The sequence below is a fragment of the Saccopteryx bilineata genome, chromosome 7, assembly GCF_036850765.1.
Source record: "Saccopteryx bilineata isolate mSacBil1 chromosome 7, mSacBil1_pri_phased_curated, whole genome shotgun sequence".
Lineage (NCBI taxonomy): Eukaryota > Metazoa > Chordata > Mammalia > Chiroptera > Emballonuridae > Saccopteryx > Saccopteryx bilineata.
The window spans coordinates 76,042,336-76,061,117 of NC_089496.1; the positions used below are offsets into that span (position 1 = coordinate 76,042,336).

Here is an 18,782-nt window from a genome sequence, read left to right on the forward strand (position 1 = left end):
TGCATGAACATACTTATGAGAAAAATTATTCGTTATCTAATATTCGAATTTAACCGGACGTCCTGTATCACATCTGGCCTTGGCCCTCTGCATTGCAAATATCCGGTCGTAAATCGGACGGCATTTGGTCCCTCAGGCCCCGCCCGAAGCTGACATCCTGGAAATCCCTGTTTCTACGTTATGTCTCCATACCCTTTGCCCAGAGAACCTCGAACCTACGAGAGCTCTGAGGGTCGTAGCGACGCTTCGGCAACTCTAGGCCCCGCCCCCTGACGTAAACCACGCCCTTTGTGTCAGAGCAAGCTGCTCCCACTCCTCGCGAGAAAGCCGCTCCCGCCCAGGAAGGGTGGCGGAAGTGAGGTAACGGAAGCGAGAGTTGCCATGGATCCCGCGGAGGACTGGCTGGTGGAATCTTTGCGCTTGTAAGTCACGGGATGGAGGATTTGGGTAGGATCTGGCCTGGGGAGCGCGAGGTGGAAAATGTAGGGAATCCTGGACGAGGCTTACGAGGACTCTGCCAAGGCCTCGGCTTTCGTTTTTGGGAAATAGCACGTTCCTGTGTGCGCACACTCTGTGAGGTACTAGTAAGAGGCAATGCTTGTGGAGGGTAATACGTGACCAATTATTTTGCACCGGTCTCTGAATTGAACCCCAGGTTATCTCATCAACCTGGAAAAGTCTGAGTACTCTTGAGAGTTCCGTTTTGCAGCTGAGGACCGAGGCTCAGGGAAATCGTGTCTGGCCTGGTCTCAGCCACAAAGGGAGCAAAATGTGTAGCAAGACTTGATCGGGAGTTTGTCTGAGTCCAGAGACTGGACCTCCAACAACCGAACCATGCTGTCGCCTCAGTTCTTAAACAGCTGTAAAGTGCCATGCGCCTTGTGACATTGTGTCCCTGCCTCGCAGGTACCAGGATTTCCATGCATTCGACCTCTCGGGAGCCACTCGAGTCCTTGAATGGATTGGTGACAAAGGTGAGGAGGTGGAATCGCACTCAGGCTGGTACGCAAGAGTTCAGCCCAGCCAGGGCACACAGGAGAAGCGCCCATCTGCTTCTTCACCCAGACTCCTCACCTTCCTCTCTCTTTCCCTCCCGCAGCCAAGGCTCCATTGGATCAAAGTTGGCCGGGGCACTGAGGATAGCTCCATGGCCTCCGAATGGCGCGGGTTGCAACGGAGCAACGTCCCCTAGTGGGCATGCGGGAGTCTGTCTCTGCATCCCTGCTTCTCACTTCAGAAAAATAGGAGGAGAAAAAAAAAAAAAAGAGTTCAGCCCAGCAGGACCCAACTCACTCCTCCTAGGACCTCTTGGTCACTTGTGGCAATTTTTTGCCCTGTAAGCACTTGTTAAGATCTAGATCTCTTTCATCTTCCAGTACAAGGCTGGCTGCATGTCAATGACAAAGGAAATTATCTTTGCTTCAGCAGGTTTGATGGAGTTTCTAGACCCAACCATGGTCCAGAATCTTTCTAGCAGTTTGTTACAGCTATTTCTGCTTCTTTTTTTAGGGGTTTGTGTTGCTGGCTATGAAAGCCTTAAAAAAAATGAAATTCTTCATCTGATGTTACCGCTCAGACTTTCTGTAAAAGAAAACCAGGTAACTTGAAATATAAATGCTGAGTATATATGTGTCTACTTTTAGTCATTTATTCATTGAACCTTTATGGAGCTGTTACTATCTACTAGCTGTTGTCCTGCATACTAGAGAGAGAGAGAGGGAGAGAAACCCTTCACCTGCCCTTCTGGTCTAATAGAGGGAGACAAATATGCACAGAGATAAGTACTAAGGAAAGTCCTGTGATTTACTTAGGGCTACCTGAGGAAGAGGTCAATTTTAATTTATGAAAAATAGATTTAGGCCTGACCTGTGGTGGCGCAGTGGATAAAGCGTCGACCTGGAAATGCTGAGGTCGCTGGTTTGAAACCCTGGGCTTGCCTGGTCAAGGCACATAGGGGAGTTGATGCTTCCTGCTCCTCCCCCCATCTCTCTCTCTCTCTGTCTCTCTCTCTGTCTCTCTCTCTCTCCCCTCTAAAATGAATAAATAAAATTAAAAAAAATAGATTTAGGGAGCCTTTGGGATATAGAGGGTGTATCTGGACAATCCCTTCCTGCAGTGAGCTTTCCTGAGGTGGGCATGTTGGAATTCCAGGATGAGTGGGCTGGAGAGGGGAAAGACAGAACTTAAGGCGATACATTTAAGGAATGGGTGGAGGAAGATGAACCCACAAGGAATACTAGATGGCTGCTTGATGTTGCTATAAAATCACTGATACATCTGAGAGGGCAGCCTGGTCCCTGTTGCCCAGGGGGAGTTTTCTACCTAGGGCTCTTGACCTCCCTTTCCCCATCACTGAACCTTGAGCCAGGAAGGAGCTCACCCAGACGGGGCCTTTATGAGAGACTTGATTTACCTCCCACCTCACCACTGGCTTTTCCTCTTTCCTCTTGTGCCACTTCCTTTTTCCCTGCCTCCAGTTCCTTGCATGGAAATTATAATCTAGTGGCTAAGAGCATAGACTTGGTTGACAAGATTTTGGTTCAGATTTGCAACATGATCCCTGTGTGATCTTAGAAAACTTGCTTAAATTTGCTGTGCCTTAGTTTTATCTTTTTTATTTTTGTGAGAGAAAGAAAGACAGGAAGGGAGAGAGATGAGAAGCGTTAACTCATAGTTGTGGCACCTTAGTTGGTCATTGATTGCTTTCTCATTTATGCCTTGACCGGGGGACTCCAGCCGAGCCAGTGACTTTGGGCTTCAAGCCAGCAACCTTTGGGCTCAAGCCAGCGACCATAGGATCATGTCTATGATCCCACGCTCAAGCCTGCGACCTTGGCGCTCTGTGTCCTTGGCCAATGTTCTATCCACTGTGCAACCTCCTGGTCAGGTAGTTTTATCATTTTAGAATAGTAATGAAAGTACTTGTATCTCTCCTATGGTGTTTGTAAGAATTCAACATGATGAAGTAGACAAAGCACTAAATACAGTGCCTGATACAGTCAATGCTAGATAAATAGTAGTTGTTGTGTTTTATTACTAGAGGAACCTACCTGATTTCCATTGGGAGGTGGCAGGAGAAATGGCGGTGTTAGTTGGCTGATGCCTTCCAGCTTTATTTGATGAAGCTATTAAGCCTCTCTGACTCTTCTAAGAAAGCCTGGAATATAACATGTGCTAGAAAGAAAGGTTAGAAGCGTTTGGATGTGCAGGAAAGAAAGGAAGCTATCCATGTGGGCAACTGAGACCAACACTGACAAATAGTACACAAGACCTGCAGGGAGAAGCATCTGTTGCCAGCAGAGCAGCTTCCATGGCTTCCTGCCAGGCTGGGGTCTGGCTCCTTACCTAGAGCTTGTCTGAAACGTTCCTTGGGAGAGCAGACTCGACCTGACTGGCCACCGCTCTGTATTTCAGGGCTTATTCCCAGAAAGAGATTTCAAGGTACGCCATGGAGGATTTTCAGACAAGTCTGTCTTTGATCTGAAGCACGTGCCAGACACCAGGTATGGTCAGCTTTTGACCCAGACCTTCCATTCAGGATGGAGTAGCTGGAAATGTCAGGAGCACTCTGCCTCTTTATCACCACCCCTCCCCATCCTGTCAGCACATGGACATGTGAGCATTCAAGCACACAGAAATCTGGGATACAAACCATCTATTGCTTGGTGGCTTTATGGTCCCTCAGAAGACCTTTCAACTACTATAACCCACAGATCTCTGGAGCTGCTCCAAATAGATAAATGATGCTCTCAGTTTCTCAGAGAGCTGAGGCTAGGTAGCTGGGACTGCTAGCTCAGCTGCCAGAGGCTAAGAGTCTGGGTCAGAGCTATGTGTTCAGGCTCCATGCTTGTGTCCTCTCTAGGACACTTCATGCCACATGGAAGCCTGGGCTGAGTCCCATGGCTCTATCATTGTGGGTCTGTCCCTAAAGTGGAATGAGCCTGCTCCTCTATTAGATGAGGGTCGCTGGTCCTGACAATCCCTTCTTGCAGTGAGCTTTCCTGAGGTACATGTAGGAATCCCAAGTTCAGTGGATTGGAGAGGGGAAAGGCTGGGTGGTATGTGGATGAGCTCCCCACTGTCTGAACTAAAATTTCCTCTTCATCCTGACTAGGTTGCTGGTGACCAGTGGCCTTCCAGGTTGTTACCTGCAGGTATGGCAGATCGCGGAGGACAGTGGTAAGTGAATTTGACTTGGTGCGGGTTTACACTCACACACCTCTATCCTCTGATCTGAGCCAATTAAGGTGTAGACTCAGCTTAACCAAGTGGTGGCACAGAGGATAGAGCATCAGCCTGGGATATTAAGGACCCAGGTTCAATACCCCAAAGTCTCCGGCTTGAGCCCAAGGTTGCTGGCTTGAGCAAAGGGGTCACTGGCTCAGCTGGAACAGCCTGGTCAAAGCACATATGAGAAAGTGAGCAATGAACAACTAAGGTACTACAACTACAAGTTGATGCTTCTCATCTTTCTCCTTTCTTGTCTGTCCCTCTCTCTCGTGCGAGCACACACACCCCAAAAAAGAAAATATTAAAATTGAAGGCTCTGGCTGGTTGGCTCAGTGGTAGAGCATTGGCCAGTGTGTGGAAGTCCTGGGTTTGATTCCTGGTCAGGCACACAGGAGAAGCAACTGTTTTTCCCCTTCTCTCTCTCTCTCTCTTTCTCTCTCTCTCTCTCTCTCTCTCTTCTCCTCTTGCAGCCATGGCTCAAATAGTTTGAGCAAAGTTGGCCCCATGGGCTGAGGATGGCTCCATGGCTTTGGCCTCAGGCACTAAAATAGCTCAGTTGTCAAGCAGTGGAGCTGTGACCCAGTCGGGCTGAGCATCGCCTTGTAAGGGCTTGCCAGATGGATTCTGGTCCAGGGCGCATTCAGCAGTCTGTCTCTGCTTCTCCACTTCTTACTTAGTTAAAAGAAAACGTAGACTCAGAGTCAGGTGGTAATTGAAATTCAGTGTTTGCTTTAATGCAGACAGAGTTGAACTAGCAACCACAGCATGGCACACAAGCCCCAAATGGAGCTTCCTGTGATTTGCTTCAGGAGTTGAGCTTAACCCAGTCACAGGCAGAGCATGTAGTAAGCTACCTCTCCCCCAGGTGAGAGCAATGGCAGAGACTAGGACAGAGCTGTCGCCACTCAGGTTAGCTCGCCTCCTCAAGTAAGAGGAGACAGCAGGAGGTCACCTCCCTTTGCTGGCATGGTAGCCTTGGGGAAGGAAAACTGAGTGACCAAGAGACTGGGCTGACGCATCTCCCTCAGAGAAGTAACTGGACTCCCACTCCCTCTGGGAGTGGAGGGGAGTTCCCTGTGTGTTCTCCTGTCGGGCAGATGCCAGAGTCTGCAGCCTGGTCCATCCCTTCCATCCCTCCTCAGTTCAAGTCTTGTTGGCCAGCGTGGAAGTGTTCCTCATGGGCACCGGCCTTCGCTCTTGGAACTGCCCTTTGCTTGTGTGATTCAGTGCCTACGGGCAGTTCCCCAAACTGCCTCACTTGGATGCTTCCCAGAAACTGGCTGCAGGTGTTGGCTTCTCTCTGAGTACCATTGTTGCGGAAAGGCAGTTCGTGTGCTCCTTTGCTTTGAGGTTACTGCACTTTCCTTTATTTTTTTTGTTATTTTGTTAATGCTTCCTGGTGTTTGAATCACTTGTAGTTATGATTGATTTTTTAATATAATTTAATTGAAAGTCACTCATTTTAAGTGTATAATTCATTAATTTTTAGTAAATTTAACAAGTTGTGCAATCATCACTGTAAATCAGTTTTAGAACAATTTTCATAACCTCAGTAAGATCCATCATGCTATTTACTATTAATCCCATGCCTACACCGTGCGCCAGGTAACCACGTGATCTACTTTCTGTCTTTCATAGATTTGCCTTTCCTGGACGTTTTGTATCAATGGAATCGTACAATATGTGGTCTCTTATATCTGGCTTCTTTCACTTAGTGTAGTGGTTTTTGTTTGTTTGTTTTTTATTAAGTGAGAGGCAGTTGAGGCAGAGAGACAGTTCCCGCATGTGCTTCAACTAGGATCCTGACAAGGCCCTACTGGGTGACACTCTGCCCATCTGGGCAGCTGCTCCTTTGCTCAGCAACCAAGTTATTTCAGCACCTGAGGCAAGGCCATGGAGCCATCCTCAGCACCCAGGGCCAACTTACTTAAACCATTCAAACTGTGGCTATGGGAGGGGGGAGAGAGAGGGAGAGAAAAAGAGAAGGGGAGAACTAGGGGTGCAGGAGCAGATGGTTGCCTCTCCTGTGTGCCCTGACTAGGAATCAAACCTGGGACTTTCACACCCCAGGCCAGGGCTAGCATAGTGCCTTTTTTTTTTTTTTTTTTTTCTTTTCATTTTTCTGAAGCTGGAAACGGGGAGAGACAGTCAGACAGACTCCCGCATGCACCCGACCGGGATCCACCCGGCACGCCCACCGTGGGGCGAAGCTCTGCCCACCAGGGGGCGATGCTCTGCCCATCCTGGGCGTCACCATGTTGCGACCAGAGCCACTCTAGCGCCTAGGGCAGAGGCTACAGAGCCATCCCTAGCGCCCGGGCCATGTTTGCTCCAATGGAGCCTTGGCTGCGGGAGGGGAAGAGAGAGACAGAGAGGAAAGCGCGGCGGAGAGGTGGAGAAGCAAATGGGCGCTTCTCCTGTGTGCCCTGGCCGGGAATCGAACCCGGGTCCTCCGCACGCTAGGCCGACGCTCTACCACTGAGCCAACCGGCCAGGGCCGCATAGTGCTTTTGAGAGCCACCATATCATACCATGTCATAGCATGTGATGTTGTAAAGTACCGTACCTTACTTCCACGGGTTTACGTAGAGACACCAAGTCCAAATGAATTTTTGAGTTTTATTAATTAAGCTGGCTGCATATGACAAACACGGGATTTAGCTGACCCAAATCGGGCAGTGTCGAATATAGCTCTGAGGCTGGTTATATACACTTGATCACATACAGTGTGGGGGCAAAAGGAGGAGGAGGAGGGGAGCATGACATCATCATTAACAAGCTTATAACATTTGTCTATAGGATTTATAAAAAACATTCCTACATATTAAAACTTACAAGGTAACATAATAGCAAAAAGTGTTGTTTTATAGGCCCTGGCCGGTTGGCTCAGCGGTAGAGTGTCAGCCTGGCGTGCGGGGGACCCGGGTTCGATTCCCAGCCAGGGCACATAGGAGAAGTGCCCATTTGCTTCTCCACACCCCCCCCTTCCTCTCTGTCTCTCTCTTCCCCTCCCGCAGCCAAGGCTCCATTGGAGCAAGGATGGCCCGGGCCCTGGGGATGGCTCCTTGGCCTCTGCCCCAGGCGCTAGAGTGGCTCTGGTCGTGGAGGAGTGACTCCCCGGAGGGGCAGAGCATCGCCCCCTGGTGGGCAGAGCTTCGCCCCTGGTGGGCGTGCCGGGTGGATCCCAGTCGGGCGCATACGGGAGTCTGTCTGACTGTCTCTCCCCGTTTCCAGCTTCAGAAAAATACAAAAAAAAAAGTGTTGTTTTATATATTAAAAGACGTTCCCAAATTTTTTAGTATCTACTATTCCTTTGTCTAGGCAGGGGTCTCAAACTCGCAGCCCGCGGGCCGCATGCAGCCCGCCCACCAATTTTGTGCGGCCCGCAGACTAATCAAACTTCGTGGATTAGTTTTCGGGCCAGTCTGCGGCTGCACAAAATTGGTGGGCGGGCCACATGCGGCCAGCGGGCCGCCTCGAGTTTGAGACCTCTGGTAGAGGTACATACATCAATCACACGACTTCAGGATGGGAGGGGACTTACATGATGTCAGAGGATAAGCATTTGTAAATTGCCCATTAAGGAGAAAGAAAGGGGAGAGGAAAGGACCACTCGAATCTTCCCTCCCTCCCCTGCACCTGGCTAGCTGTTTACCTTCTTCCTCACAGGTATGGGGGAGGGAGGGGGCCCAAGTCTCCTTCCTCTTTTCATTCAAAACTCAGTACAAAAACCTTTCTGCTTACAATATAATAGCCCTTTCTAAGCATCTTGAGCTGGTGTAAATCACACGCAAGTATAAAAATCATTATTTACAAAATCTCTCTGAATGCTTGGCCTAAATTATAAAATGCCTTTTAAGCTTCTTTCTTAGTAAAAGGGGGTTTCTTATCTCAGTACTGTACATAGTATGTCCTTGTAAGCCAGGAAACTCCCACTTCCTTCTCCCTCCATTCCCTAAAGAAAGGACGGGGCAAGAAGCCTGACTTTTTCACCTAAAATATTAATACTAATGTTTTCAATTCCTTGGTAGCTTACCACAGCGGCAGTAGCTGGTTCCTCTTTATGGCTGAATAGTGTTCCATTATCTGGATGTACCACATTTATACCCAGTTAAGGGGTTTGAGTTTTGGCTACAATGAATAATGCTGCTAAGAACATTCATGTATAAGTCTCTGTGGACATATGATTGCTGAGTCATTTGGGAAATCTATGTTTGATACTTTTAGAAACTTCGAAACTTGTCTAAAATGGTTTCATCATTTATATACCAGCCAGCAATGTATGAGGGTTCCTATATCTCCATGTCCTTACAAACATTTGTATTGTCTTTTTATTTATTTATTTTTTTTTTTCTTTTTTGTATTTCTCTGAAGTTGGAAACGGAGAAGCAGTTAGACAGACTCCCTCATGCATCTGACCAGGATCCACCCAGCACGCCCACCAGGAGGCGATGCTCTGCCCATTTGGGGCGTTGCTCTGTTGCAACCAGAGCCACTCTAGCGCCTGAGGCAGAGGCCACAGAGCCATCCTCAGTGCCCAGGCCAACTTTGCTCCAGTGGAGCCTTGGCTGCAGGAGGGGAAGAGAGAGACAGAGAAGAAGGAGAAGGGGAGAGGTGGAGAAGCAGACAGGCGCCTCTCCTGTGTGCCCTGGCCGGGAATCAAACTCGGGACTCCTGCACGCCAGGCTGACGCTCTACCACTGAGCCAACCGGCCAGGGCCATATATTGTTTTTTTTTGTTTGTTTTTTTGTTTTGTTTTGTTTTTCATTTTTCTGAAGCTGGAAACAGGGAGAGACAGTCAGACAGACTCCCGCATGCACCCGACCGGGATCCACCCGGCACGCCCACCAGGGGCGGTGCTCTGCCCCCCAGGGGGCGATGCTCTGCCCATCCTGGGCGTCGCCATGTTGCGACCAGAGCCACTCTAGCGCCTGAGGCAGAGGCCACAGAGCCATGCCCAGCGCCCGGGCCATCTTTGCTCCAATGGAGCCTTGGCTGCGGGAGGGGAAGAGAGAGACAGAGAGGAAAGCGTGGCGGAGGGGTGGAGAAGCAAATGGGCGCTTCTATGTGCCCTGGCCGGGAATCGAACCCGGGTCCTCCGCACGCTAGGCCGACGCTCTACCGCTGAGCCAACCGGCCAGGGCCCATATATTGTTTTAATTGATTGATTAGCGAGACATAGAGGAAGGAGTGGAGAAGGAGAAAGAGAAGCATTCATTTGGTGTTCCACTTAGTTGTGTGTTCATTGATTACTTCCCGAGTGTGCCCTGACCAGGGATCAATCCTGCAACCTTGTCGTTTCAGGATGATGTTAGATCTAAGCAACTGAGCTAACCGGCCAGGGCCTTACATTTCTTTTCTATTGTGTTTGTGAAGCAGCTTTCTGATCAGCAGGCCCCAAAACCTATGTTTTCCACCCATCTTTGATACAGGTCTTTGAAGCATTCCCTTTGGCTCCTCCTTTTTCCCACTGGGGACAAATCACATCTGAGAACCGTCCCCTGGCTCAGAGCAGCAGGTCCTGGGGAATCTGTTACAGGTTCCTCAAAGTCTGTGGAAAGGGAAGAGGGAGCTGCTTCATTGCGGTCTGGGAGACAGAAAGCTCTGATGGGTGGGTTGACATCAGAGCCTCATTGGCATTTCCCCGAGACAGACTGGCCCTGAGGCTCAGCTGTGTGTCTGCTGCTGAACTCTGCACCTCCTTTGGTAGGAGCGGGTAAGCTGAGCCAGTCTGGAGTCAGTGCACTGAGAGCCTGTGGGCTTGCGGAACAGTAATTACTCAAGGGCCCCCGGCATTCTTGTTCAGCCAGACAGGTCTCTGTGTGCTCCTTGCCTGGGAGCTGTCTCCAGGGCCTTGCTCACCTGCTTGCTGCACAAGTCGTGTTACTGTTCCTTCTCTCCACCATTCTCTTCACATCCTGACTTTTACCTATTCTTTAGAATTTAAAAAATACATAGATCTTCCTTTTATTCAGAGAATGTGGGGACCAATTAAGGAGCCCCCTCCTGCAGCGAGAAGATAGGCATCTCCCTTTGGGTAGTTTGTACAGCAGACTACTTGTTCTGAACTGTGTTATAAACGGCTTGGGTTAAGAGAGTCCTCAGTTGTAGATACAGAGATGAGAGTCTACCTGCCCCCTAAGCAGGCTGAGACAAAACTAAAATTTGATTCAACTTGAGGTCAGGTGTCTTTTTTCTATTCAATGTTAAAAGGACATGGGCTTTTCTTACTTGTCATGTTCAAAGACAATGATATTTGCATTGTAACCTTTATCTGCAAGGCTTTAGCAGAGCTCTCGGGTCATAGAATGTGTTTTTGAAGAAATATTATTTATTCATGAATTCTGTACCTGTTGTTTTCACTTAAGGTGTAAATGACGCTATCAGTGTATTTTTTCCTTTCTCTTCTTCTATTTGTCTCCACAAACTATAAAAAGCCAGAACTGCTTTTGAGGCTTTTGAGATGGTGGCTAGATTCATTATCTGCCATAGCGAAATGTAAGAAAGAAAGACTCTTAGCATAAGTAATTTTTAGCAGAACTTATTTTCTCTAAAACAAAGAGACTTTTGGCAGAACTTAAAAGACTCCCTACCCCTGGCCCTGAGGCTGGTTTTCCAGGCTATGGCCCTGGAATAGTTCCACAAGGTTGCACATGTTCCTAGAATGTTTCTCCTGAATTAATCTTATAGGTAGGTAAACATTGTAAATGAGCTTGTTTCACTGCTTTGTTTTACTGCTATGCTTCCCCTCTTCCCCATTCCCCAATCATTGTGTAATTTTGTCTTTAAAAGCTAGCCCCAGCCATGGCCAGTTGGCTCAATGGTATAGCTCTGCCTGGCCGTGCGGATGTCCCGGGTTCAATTCCCAGCCAGGGCACACAGGAGAAGCACCCATCTGCTTCTCCATCCTTCCCTCTCCTTTCTCTCTGTCTCTCTCTTCCCCTCCTGCAGCCAAGGCTCCACTGGAGCAAGTTGGCCCAGGCGCTGAGAACGGCTCCATGACCTCCACCTCAGGCACTAGAATGGCTCCGGTTGCAACGAAGCAACACCCCAGATGGGCAGAGCATTGTCCTCTAGAGGGCTTGCCGGGTGGATTCGGGTCAGGCACATGCAGGAATCTGTCTTTCTGCCTCCCTGCTTCTCACTTCAGAAAAATACATAAATAAATAAATAAATAAATAAATAAATAAAAGCTAGCCCCAAACTGTGTTCAGGGCCACACGATTTGAATGACTTAGGTCTCCATGTGGTCGCCAGCTTTAAAATAAAGACTCCTTTAAATTTGAACTTTGGTGTGGAGAACATCTGTGTACTCTCACTGGTTTCACTACAACAATAGGACAAATTATAAAGAAATTAAAGTGTGCAGGCTGGATAGCTTAATTGATTAGAGCATCATCCAATGCTTAGAGGTTGCTGGTTCAATTCCTGGTCAGGGTACAGACAGAAACAGATTAGTGTTTCCGTCTGTCTCTTTTCCCTTCTTTAAAATTAGTAAATTTAAAAAACAATTAAAGTGCTCCTTCTGATAGTTTCAAAATATAAATATAATGCAGTGTTTATGTTTCCACATCCTGTCTTGCCAACTGTCAGCTCCCTTTTTTTTTTTTTTTTTTAATGGGCCATTACCTTTAATCCTAGCCTGCACCCAGCGGGCAAGTACAACACACACTGGGCTCCAAAACCCACTCATTCAGTGCTCACAAAGCTACTGACTTATCCGAGTTCCCTAGAATCAAAGGTTTCTAGCTCACCAGACTTATTCACCTCTGTTCCCCATCTCCTTCCTTCTTCCTGCACAAACTCTGCACAAACTGGTTTCTCACTCAGCACTCCGCCATCTTGGCTGCTTCTCCTGGCCTCCTCCACGTGGCCTCTCTCTCCTCTCCTCTCTGCTCTCTCCTCTAATGCTAATAATCCTAGGAACTGAGAGCTCCCTTTCTTTCTTGACCTTCTAGATATCCAGGGAAGACCACTGGCCAGCTCTCATTGTATAATGGTTCAAACCTTCATTAACATTCTGGATTTTCACCTCTTCCTCTTTCCCCTAGATGTCATTAAGGCTGTGAGCACCATTGCTGTGCATGAGAAAGAGGGGAGTCTCTGGCCCAGGGTCGCCATCTTCTCCTCAGTGGTGCCTGGAGTTCTGAACGGGGTACGGCTCAGCGATCTGAAGGTTGTGGATCTAGAATCCCAGAAGACCACGTACTTGTCAGGTGTGGCCACAGTTTGCCCCTTGCTGGCTCCTCCAGCTCTATCTGCTTTCCAGCCCTACTCAGCCACGTTTGAACTGAAATCAGCCCTGTGTGCCACCTGCTGGGGACACAGATGAATGAGAGCAAGCCCTGGCCTGAAGGGGCTCCCATTCTAGGATTGGAGGAGTCAGTCATGGGGACCAGCACCCACCCAGCTGAGTAGAATGGCAAGATGAACAGGAGAGGGGAGATTTGATTTATTCTGCTTGGGACTAGGGATGCTTCCCAGAGGGGACCAGCTAGCCTTGACCAATTGCGCAGCCTGTGTGACTCCAGCAGCTTTTCTCTTTGCCCTCTGTCTTCCAGGTGTCAGTGACAGTGAGGAGCTAAGTAGCCTCCAGGTCCTAGATGCGGACACCTTTGCCTTCTGCTGTCCCTCAGGCCGGCTGGGAGTCGTGGACATCCGCCAGAAGTGGGCACCACTGGAGAACGTCAGCCCTAGCCCAGGGTCTGGTGGAGGGAGGTGGTGTGCAGAGGTCCGGGGCAAGAGACAGGGCCCTGGACCCAACATTGCCAGCCTTTGCTCAGATGGGCATCTCTGTCTTCTTGATGTTCGGGATCTCTGCCATCCTGTGAGCTCAGTCCAATGCCCAGTGTCCACGCCGAGCCCTGACCCAGAACTGCTGCGGGTGACCTGGGCTCCAGGCCTGGACAGCTGCTTGGCCATTTCAGGTACTGCTGAGCAGGGTCTTGCATCTGTTGTTTGAGCTTCTCTTGTGAGGGACTATCGGGTGCTCAGGAAGGGCCTCTGGCCCCAAATTTAAAGTTCCAGAGAATCTCCAAATTAATTCTCCAGGCTCATCAGGGGAAGGCCCTTCCCCATTATGGTTGCTAAACTCATACATCGGTAGCAGGGCTTTCCTCTCCTCGCAGGAATTCAGTTCTGAGGTTGGTCGAGAGGCCTGCAGATAGTGAGACACTAGGATGGCCACGAGGCTGTACCAGAAGGATGCCATCGGATCTCAAGGGTGCTTCTCAGTCTGTTTGCTTTTTGAATTATAGCAAGCCTCTAGGTCAGCAGGCTCCTGGGTCTGGCCTGGCAGTATCTAGTTGAATGAGGGTTTCCAAAGACCAATATGATGGATCCGTTGAACAGGGAGAGGTTGAAAGAATAGTTGATCTTTGGCCAGATAACTCTGTTGGTTGGACCTTCACTCTGAAGCGCACAGGTTGCCTGCCGGTTCATTCCCCGGCCAGGGTACATACAGGAATAGATCACTGTTCCAGTCTCTCTCTCTACCCTTTCCTCTCACTGAAATCAATGAGTAAAGAAACAATTTTTTTTTTTTTTTTTTTAAGAAAGAATAGTTGAGAGAGCAAGAAAGGATCACCACTGGTAATAGGTTCCAGAAAGTGGAAGACTGGAGCCGGGGTGGAAGGACTGGCTCCTGGCAAGAAGGCAGCAGGGTGGAGTGAATGTGGATATAGTTTGGTTGTTGGGGAACACAGCCTAGAGAATGTTCCTCTAAAGGCTTCTGTTTGCCCCTCGGGTAGGAGATAAGCCATCTGTTGAGAGAGACTCAGATGGATTCAAATTTGGGGCAAGTGGCCTGACCTGTGCTGGTGCAGGATAAAGCATCGACCTAGAACGCTGAGGTCATTGGTTCAAAACCCTGGGCTTGCCTGGTCAACACACATAGGGGAGTTGGTGCTTCCTCCTCCTCCTCCCCCTTCTCTCTCCTTCCTCTAAAAATGAATAAATAAAAGCTAGGAAAAAAGAATTTGGGGCAAGTGGGAAGGGTCTAAAAAAGTTTCAAGCCTCAGTTTCCTGGGCTAAATATATTAGTACCTATTTCATACAGTTGTAAGACTTAAAACAATGTATGTTCAGGATTAGCCTCAGGCCTGGCACATGATAGATACACAAGATTCTCATCGTGCCCTGGTCGGTTGGCTCAGCGGTAGAGCGTCGGCCTGGCGTGCGGGGGACCCGGCTTTGATTCCCGGCCAGGGCACACAGGAGAAGCACTCATTTGCTTCTCCACCCCCCCCCCCTTCCTCTCTGTCTCTCTCTTCTCCTCCTGCAGCCAAGGCTCCATTGGAGCAAAGATGGCCCGGGCGCTGGGGATGGCTCCTTGGCCTTTGCCCCAGGCGCTAGAGTGGCTCTGGTCGCGGCAGAGCGACGCCCCGGAGGGGCAGAGCATCGCCCCCTGGTGGGCGTGCCGGGTGGATCCCAGTCGGGCGCATGCGGGAGTCTGTCTGACTGTCTCTCCCCGTTTCCAGCTTCAGAAAAATACAAAAAAAAAGAAAAAAAAAAAAGATTCTCATCATCATACGCCCTGTGGAGCTGGCAGCTGCCGGCCCGAGGGCAGATGCTCCGTGTCCTTGGTTGGCCATTAAGTATCTTGTTAACTATTAGATTCCTAATCCCATAGCCTGTTTGGGTACCATAGAGCCAACTGTGAAAACTATTTTAGAGATTCTGTGTCAATCTTCTCATTTCTTATTCTTCTTCAGGTTTTGATGGGACAGTCCAAGTCTACGATGCCATGTCTTGGGATGGAATGGAGGGCCAAGTAGAACCTTTCTTCACTCACAGAGGTCACATCTTTCTAGATGGCAATGGGACAAACACTGCTCCACTGGTCACCACCCACACCTGGCACCCCCACAAACCAAGGACTTTGTTATCGGCAGCGAATGATGCCTCTCTGCATGTGTGGGACTGGGTGGATTTCCGTGCCTCCCGGTGACACCAGCATCTCTCTTTGTAGGAAGAGGAACTGCTTTATGTACAAGGGTGCTGATTTAGGACTCAAGTGACCACAGATCTCTGCTATCAGCTGAGTGCCTTTGGGCCAGAAGGTAGCAACTACTTCACAGGGTTCTTGGGGAAATTTGAAGAAATAAATGATAAAACACCTGGTAGGATGCAGAGCCCGTTAAAATGTTGGTGGCTACTCTTAGATCAGAGCAGCTGTGGGTGACAGGTTCCTGCTGCTTCCAGCAAGTCTCAGTCCTGAGGCTTTGGTGTGAGCAATGCTTTCCTTACCGGGTGGGCTGTGGGGGACTGTCTCAGGAGTAATGATGACCACACATAGCCATTACCTGTGTACCGACCTCTCAGCCCAACCCCTACATACGCTGTGGCTCCCAGCACTTTGTACTGTTTGGAAGCTGATATTCCAGTGATGAAGACGCTAGTGTTGAAGTCAGACCGATCAGGGCTCGCCTCCTGGCTCTATTCAGTTTCCCTCTCTGAAGTGGGCCTTATCATAATACCACCTGGTGGAGCGGCTGAAGATGCTTACATGGGACACTGCACTAAAGTGCGTGGCTCAGCACCTGACACCCTGTGAATACTCAGTAAGTGAGGCTGTTGTTTTCATCTGTCTTCCGGACTGAAGGACTGATGGAGCTGAGCTGAAGACACCATAAAGCTGGAGTCTTGGAGAGAGGAAAGGGGGGAGGTCATGTTCTCTGGGGTTAGAGCAGACTTATCAAAGCAGCTGAGTGGGGGCCACCATTCTGGTATGAATCAGCTGGGAGGCCTGGGTCATGCTCACAGGCCGTGGGATTTATGAGTCCCATATTACCTAATATACTCCTTGTGGGTCAAATAAGTTTACAAATATGATGTATATGTTTGCTCGCTTATACTTTACATTGGGTGTGGGGGACAGGCTGGAAGCAGGCCGGATCCTTCTAGCCAAAGGGTTAGTTTTAAGACTAAGCCTTTCCTACCCTTTTTTTTTTTTTTTTTTTTTTTACAGAGGCAGAGATAGACAGGGACAGACAGACAGGAACGGAGAGAGATGAGAAGCATCAATCATCAGTTTCTCGTTGCGTGTTGCAACTTCTTAGTTGTTCATTGATTGCTTTCTCACATGTGCCTTGACCGCGGGCCTTCAGCAGACCGAGTAACCCCCTGCTGGAGCCAGCGACCTTGGGTCTAAGCTGGTGAGCTCTTTGCTCAAGCCAGATGAGCCCGTGCTCAAGCTGGCGACCTCGGGGTCTCGAACCTGGGTCCTTCCGCATCCCGGTCCGACGCTCTATCCACTGCGCCACCACCTGGTCAGGCCCTACCCTTTTAATACTAAGATCTTCACAACACTAAGCTTTTCCCCGCACTCTTGACAGATGCATGATGCAGGGTGGTGCACTCTTATGAGGAATCCCATTTATGCCTCAGATAAGTGGCTTTGTATCAGAGACTTCCTTATTTGTATACTGGCTTAAAGGCTTTAATTTCTACACTATAAAATAAGGGAGACCAGGGGCTCTCTCTTGGTTCTTGAAATTAGCATTGCAAGGTGAGGCAGCCAAGATGGCAGAGTGCTGAAGGAGAAGCCAGTTTGTGCCGAGAGAAGGAGATGGGGAACAGAGATGAATAAGGCTGGTAAGATAAAAACCTTTGATTCTAGGGATACTCGGATGAGTCAGTGGCTTTGGGAACCCTGAATGGAAAGAGAAGTGTTTTCCCACTGTGTCTTTCTCACCTGCCGGGTGCAAGCTAGGATTAAAGATAATGGCACACCAGTTCTTGGCTCCATTGTTTCATTATTCTCTGTCCAAATCAAATGCAAACCTGCATTGGTCAGGCAGCTGTGTGCCGGGGTCCAGCCCCAGGGGGAATCCAGGGGTCCCACAGGAAGAGACGGTGTCGGCAAAATCGAGTGAGAGAGCCGAATTCTTTTCTTTCTCTTTATTTTCTAGTTAGCATTTACTGCCAGGCATCTCTGCCAAATGCTGGTCTAGCTTTTTATGCACACACACTAAGTTAGAATCACATGGTATTCTGTTTCACTATGGTTACATATTTCCAGATAACAGTTAATTCATATCTATAAGCTACAAATCAGGTGATAAGTCATTCAAAGTACAGATATACAATAACTTGAATAGCAATAACAATATCAGTACAAACTTCTAAAAGATTAGTACTAAATAACTCTACTGTTGTTGTGAGTCAAGGGTGCAGAGAGAGATTAGTAGATGAAATCATCAAGGACTAGCAAAGAACCACCGCTTGCTCAGGCAAATGGCCTTGAGTTCATGCAGTGTCCTAATTTTTCTCACAAGACTTCAAAGGCTTGCTTATTAAGAAATTGGCATAACATTAAGAGTAATTTTTGCTTAAAGATATATAGAGTGCACCTGCAAGATAGCTTAGTAGCAACATAATATCAGAAGGCATTAATTGCTATTGCTGCTATGGATCCCACCACATTCCTCTCCTTATTCTTGGAAAATACAAAAATCTCATGAGAATACTTTACTGAGAAAAGCCCAGCAACTGCCTTCAGTCACAAAACAAGTCTTTTAACAAAACATTCTTTACTTGCCGACTGCGTTCCCATCCAAGGCCATGCAACGGGCCACTCCGCTACACCTTACCTAAGATTCTATTGTCTAGTTAAATTTTATTTATTTACTATATTCACACACTAGTTAAGTTCTAACTATATTCTTCTCAGAGTGTTCCACCATCTGCAGGTCAGGTAAGCAAGAAGAAAGGAAAGTTTCTCTATCACATGAAAAGGCTAGGGAGGAAAGATGATGAATTAAGTGAAGGCCGAAAGGTGCTCTGTGCACAGCCACTGCCTCTTATCCATTTACAAGTCACAATCTATTCTTTCTAACATAATTAATAAGAAATTCTCCTACAAACTTAACCCTTTACGAGGGATATCATAGCCAGCCTCTTATGTTTATGAACCCAGTTCAAGGGGCTTACAGGCTTTTCTGTGGTACTCACACCCTCTGTCTCATTTCCAAAGAAATCACTACGAATCTACAGGGAAAGCACGGTACTATTATCCCTGTGCCACAAATAATAGCACACACCCAGAAAAGGGGGGATATAAGGCCAGATTAATTCAAAAAGTCAGAAGGGGGAAGTGTCGTGCCTTTCCTTTGCGGTGACTTTGTCAACCTGCAGCCATTGGTCTTCACTGTGGTGACTTTGTCAACCAGCAGCCGTTGGTCTTCTCTGCTGTGACTTTGTCAATCAGCAGTTTTTGATCTTCTGCTGTGACCTTGTCAGCCAGCAGTTGTGGGTCTTCTCCTGCTGTGACCTTGTCAGCCAGCAGTTGTGGGTCTTCTCCTGCTGTGACCTTGTCAGCCAGCAGTTGTGGGTCTTCTCCTGCTGTGACCTTGTCAGCCAGCAGTTGTTGATCGGCTCCCGACAGCTGTGGTGGTGGCTGTGGCTACTGTTTTTACACCCCTAATGTATTTTTTTTATTTTTTGGAAAGGAAAATAGCATTAGAAGAAAGGAAATTAGTGTTTATTGAGCGCCTATTCTCCTACCAAAAAGTTTACATATGATACATACATACTTAGAATACATCTTTTA

General features: G+C 48.3%; 1 protein-coding gene across 5 annotated transcripts; it reads left to right on the forward strand.

The window, feature by feature from the left end:
• The first annotated feature begins 349 nt into the window (after positions 1–349).
• On the forward strand, positions 350–15,764 carry WDR73 (WD repeat domain 73). Of its 5 annotated transcripts, XM_066239735.1 has the most exons (9): positions 402–422; positions 907–974; positions 1,100–1,336; positions 1,510–1,598; positions 3,415–3,503; positions 4,115–4,179; positions 12,283–12,447; positions 12,793–13,158; positions 14,944–15,764. In XM_066239735.1, the coding sequence occupies exons 4-9, from the start codon at positions 1,563–1,565 to the stop codon at positions 15,177–15,179; spliced, it is 957 nt and encodes a 318-aa protein (XP_066095832.1). In that variant the 5' UTR covers positions 402–422; positions 907–974; positions 1,100–1,336; positions 1,510–1,562; the 3' UTR covers positions 15,180–15,764. The 5 variants fall into 5 exon arrangements, with proteins under 5 accessions (XP_066095829.1, XP_066095828.1, XP_066095832.1 ...); XM_066239732.1 differs by lacking the exon at positions 1,100–1,336 and having other exon boundaries at positions 350–422; positions 907–1,002; XM_066239731.1 differs by lacking the exon at positions 1,100–1,336 and having other exon boundaries at positions 356–422.
• Positions 15,765–18,782: the final 3,018 nt, after the last annotated feature.

What these genes read in the sequence shown, in the direction of transcription:
- WDR73 (XM_066239731.1), top strand. Translation starts at nt 382, where the DNA reads ATGGATCCCGCGGAGGACTGGCTGGTGGAATCTTTGCGCTT. An exon ending in TGAATGGATTGGTGACAAAG is followed by an intron (nt 975 to 1,509) that starts GTGAGGAGGTGG and finishes TTCTTTTTTTAG; the next exon opens with GGGTTTGTGTTGCTGGCTAT. An exon ending in CAGCTGCTTGGCCATTTCAG is followed by an intron (nt 13,159 to 14,943) that starts GTACTGCTGAGC and finishes ATTCTTCTTCAG; the next exon opens with GTTTTGATGGGACAGTCCAA.